The sequence below is a fragment of the Cottoperca gobio genome, chromosome 14 (genome assembly GCF_900634415.1).
Source record: "Cottoperca gobio chromosome 14, fCotGob3.1, whole genome shotgun sequence".
Taxonomy (NCBI): domain Eukaryota; kingdom Metazoa; phylum Chordata; class Actinopteri; order Perciformes; family Bovichtidae; genus Cottoperca; species Cottoperca gobio.
Window position 1 is genome coordinate 3,489,909 of NC_041368.1, and position 3,595 is coordinate 3,493,503.

The 3,595-nt window shown below is 41.9% G+C and overlaps 1 protein-coding gene across 1 annotated transcript in view; it reads left to right on the plus strand.

Moving 5' to 3' along the window:
• The first annotated feature begins 500 nt into the window (after positions 1 to 500).
• The window catches only part of LOC115018842 (collagenase 3-like), a 3,749-nt gene continuing 654 nt past the window's right edge, over positions 501 to 3,595 (plus strand). Inside the window, exons 1-10 of the mRNA XM_029448067.1 lie at positions 501 to 572; positions 711 to 958; positions 1,047 to 1,195; positions 2,013 to 2,141; positions 2,253 to 2,414; positions 2,543 to 2,672; positions 2,762 to 2,895; positions 2,991 to 3,150; positions 3,243 to 3,346; positions 3,517 to 3,595. The exon at positions 3,517 to 3,595 is cut by the window's right edge and continues 654 nt beyond it. Coding sequence (XP_029303927.1) covers positions 801 to 958; positions 1,047 to 1,195; positions 2,013 to 2,141; positions 2,253 to 2,414; positions 2,543 to 2,672; positions 2,762 to 2,895; positions 2,991 to 3,150; positions 3,243 to 3,346; positions 3,517 to 3,595 — 1,205 coding nt within the window. The 5' untranslated portion in view covers positions 501 to 572; positions 711 to 800. The remainder of the gene's footprint in view (positions 573 to 710; positions 959 to 1,046; positions 1,196 to 2,012; positions 2,142 to 2,252; positions 2,415 to 2,542; positions 2,673 to 2,761; positions 2,896 to 2,990; positions 3,151 to 3,242; positions 3,347 to 3,516) is intronic.

Here is a 3,595-nt window from a genome sequence, read left to right on the forward strand (position 1 = left end):
AGCCTTGAATTCATGACAGACTGACATAAATATCCGAGTAAAATATAAGAATACTGCTCAGATTAACAACAGATAAAGAATTTAACAACCATGTTATACATTAAGATGATAAATATTCAGTAGAAGTCCAGCTCTTCCTAGTTAAACCACAAGAGAAGCAAATCCCTGATGAAGAAATATACTGACATCCTCTTGATTCACAACACTGAGAGTATTTATATTAAGAGGTATCATTATTGCTTTCTAAGTATACACTTCCATATTAGTTGTTGTTCTGCTTTGGGGAATTTTTTTCTTGGTTGAGCAATCACGTCCAATCTTTTCCTGTCATCTTTTAAGTGTAATACTTGTTGAGTCACTGACTCAAGAAGGTAGTTGCTCAACACGCCCACTCCCCATCAGGTCAACTCCTCAGCCTATATAACAGCTGAGTCCAGCACAGAAACACAAATCGCCTTCAACAAGGAAGCATGAATCTGTCCTGCAGTCTGTGCGTCATACTAAGCCTGGCACTCGCAGTTTCCTGTGAGCCTGCATCACAAGTCACTGTGCAAGATGAAGGTTTTGCAGAGGTACGTATGTTTGCTTCACCTTGCATGTGTTCCCACTAGATGTGTTCAATATGGGCATTTTGGGAACTTTCATTGTTTCACCAAATCTGTAGACCATTACTGACTAGTAAGTATCAAATGATCATCTTCTTTTAACAGAGCTACCTTAAGAAATTCTTCAACCTAACCGAGGAGAGAGGTCCAACTATCAGACAGGGGATCAGCCCAGTGACCAGGAAGCTGAGTGAGATGCAGAGATTCTTTGGTCTCCAGATCACCGGGACGCTGGATGCTGACACCATGGTCATGATGAAGAAGCCTCGCTGTGGTGTTCCTGACGGCAACATTGCCCGTTTCTCTACGTTTGGAAATAACCCCAAATGGGAGAAAAACAGCCTCACGTACAGGTGACTGATCTAAAGAGAGAAAGTGTGTGAAAGAGTAACTGTAGTAAGTCGAGCTGACAATATTCTTGACTATGTTTCTGTGTTGCAGGATAGTGAACTACACTCCTGACATGTCTGAGTCAGAGATAGATGACTCCATAGAGAAAGCGCTGCAGGTTTGGGCCAAAGTCACCCCTCTGAGATTCACCAGAATGTACAGTGGCACCGCTGACATCATGATCTCCTTTGGCCGCCGAGGTGAGTACAGAATAAGTGTTTAGTGGTGGAACTAATACTCAGATCCTTTACTTAAGTTTAAAAGTAGAAATATCATCTAAAGAAATACTCCATTACAAGTAAAAGCCCTTCATTCTCAGTGTTACAATAAGTATTATCAGCTAAAATGTAAAATCTTTGTAAAATGTTTTATTTTTATATTATATTATTTTATATTATATGCTGCATTAAATGTTACTTCCTCGTATATTTTGCCTATAAAATCTTAATCTCAATAATAACTAAAGGTGTCAAATACATGTAGTGAGGTATAAGTATGAACTTTCCCTCTAAAACGTTGTGAACTTAAAGTATAAAGTACACAGAATGTTCTTAAGTACAGTACTTGAGTAAATGGAGTAAATCACCACGGATAACTTTTTTTTTTTCATTTTTTGGTATTGTATGTTTTCCATCCAAATGTAACTCTTTGTAACTTTGTTAATGTTGACACATGTGAAGGTTTTTGGCTGCACTTTCTTGTCACCTCTACTATAGCATATGTAGTTTGTCTCTTATTGCAATGGTTGCAGCGCAGTTACATAATGTGTATCAATCAACATAACAAAGAGACAACAATCATTCCGCTGGCATGCCAGGGCTCGTAGCCATCTCGAGCCATCTTTACTGTTATGTAAGGGGTAAGGGTGTTGAAAGGGCTGCGTATATCAGGTTTGTGGTTGTGACATCTATCAAAGAACTGTACATAAGACATACATTTTTGTTGTGCGGTATTTGGGTCACCCAGTTCTGATTTGTTGCTTTTCAAATCCTGACCTGAGTATGTCCTTGTTGACAGAACATGGTGATTATTACCCCTTTGATGGCCCTGATGGTACTCTTGCCCATGCCTTCGCCCCGTCCCCTGGCATTGGTGGAGACGCTCATTTTGATGACGATGAGACCTTCACTTTCCGTTCAAACACAGGTCAGTTGGTTATTCATGCAGAGCATAGTGTCTCATACTAACTGCTGTTTGACATGATATAATCATGGAGAGGAGCTGTAACTAACCTGTGGGTCGTGTGTTCTGCTGTAGGCTACGTCCTCTTCATGGTGGCTGCACATGAGTTCGGCCACTCCCTGGGCTTGTCTCACTCTGATGATCCTGGAGCTCTCATGCACCCTGTGTACACATACAGAAACCCTGAAACTTTCGTTCTGCCCCGGGATGATGTCAACGGCATCCAGTCTCTTTATGGTTAGTACTATCTGGCTCAATCCTTGACTCCTGTTTGCACACATAGCGCTCAAATAAAACCTCTGACAATCTCTTGCACAATCTCTTGACGCTGCTCAACTTGCTGACTCGTTGTTTTTATCCTCCAGGTCCAAACCCTGATAAGGATCCCTCTGTAAAAGAACCTGAGCCCCCCACCACCCCTGATGCCTGTGATTCAACCATGGTCTTGGATGCTGTCGCCAGCCTGCGAGGAGAGATGCTGTTCTTCAAGGACAGGTATCAGACTTACTGTAGGAACATCTGAGGGTTTTCTCTTCACACAAGAGCTGACTTATGAACTCATTTATGTTCTTGTGTGTTCTCAGCTTCTTATGGCGGAGCAACCCTCAGAGCAACACACCTCAGCAAAGTCTCATCACAAACATCTGGCCCAATGCCCCCTCCAACATCGACGCTGCTTATGAAAGCCAACACTCAGACAGAGTCTTTCTCTTTAAAGGTATGTGTTCTCTTCTTCTGCCCGAAGCTCCAATCGGAAAGCATTTAAAAATTTACCAACTTTGTGCTTTTTATGTTATCTTCTCCTGTCTGTAGGTCGTAGAGTTTGGGCTTTCAGTGGCTATGATCTTGTACGTGGCTATCCTAAAAAACTATCCAGTGTTGGTCTGCCAAGAGGTGTGAGGAAAATCAATGCGGCCCTTCATGACGTGGACTCTGGCAAGACTCTGTTCTTTGTAGGCAGCGATTACTACAGGTGTGTTCAGAGTATACGTTTATTTCTGTTTTTAGTATTTTTAAGCTTTTACCCATATTGAATGTGTCTAACGACGGTCTGTGTTTCCTCAGTTATGATGAGGCCAAAAAGACTATGGACCAGGGATTCCCCAAGCGAGTGGACCGGACCTTCTCCGACGTGTCCGGCAAGGTGACTGCAGCTTTCCAGTACAAAAGTGAGTAGCATTCAAAGGTTTCCAAGTTAAAGGAAATGACTAAAATGAGATGTTTACAAATTTCCTGATAAATGAATGAATCGTCCTTCGTTCTTTTCAGACTTTTTCCCAAAATGTTGAACTATTCCTTGAACTAGCACAGAAACTAACACAGAGTCTCTGTTCTGCAGGTTTTACTTACATCTACAGTGGAGCCTACATGTTTGAGTACAGACTGAGGAGCGGGAAGTTGTTCCGTGTGCTGAGGAA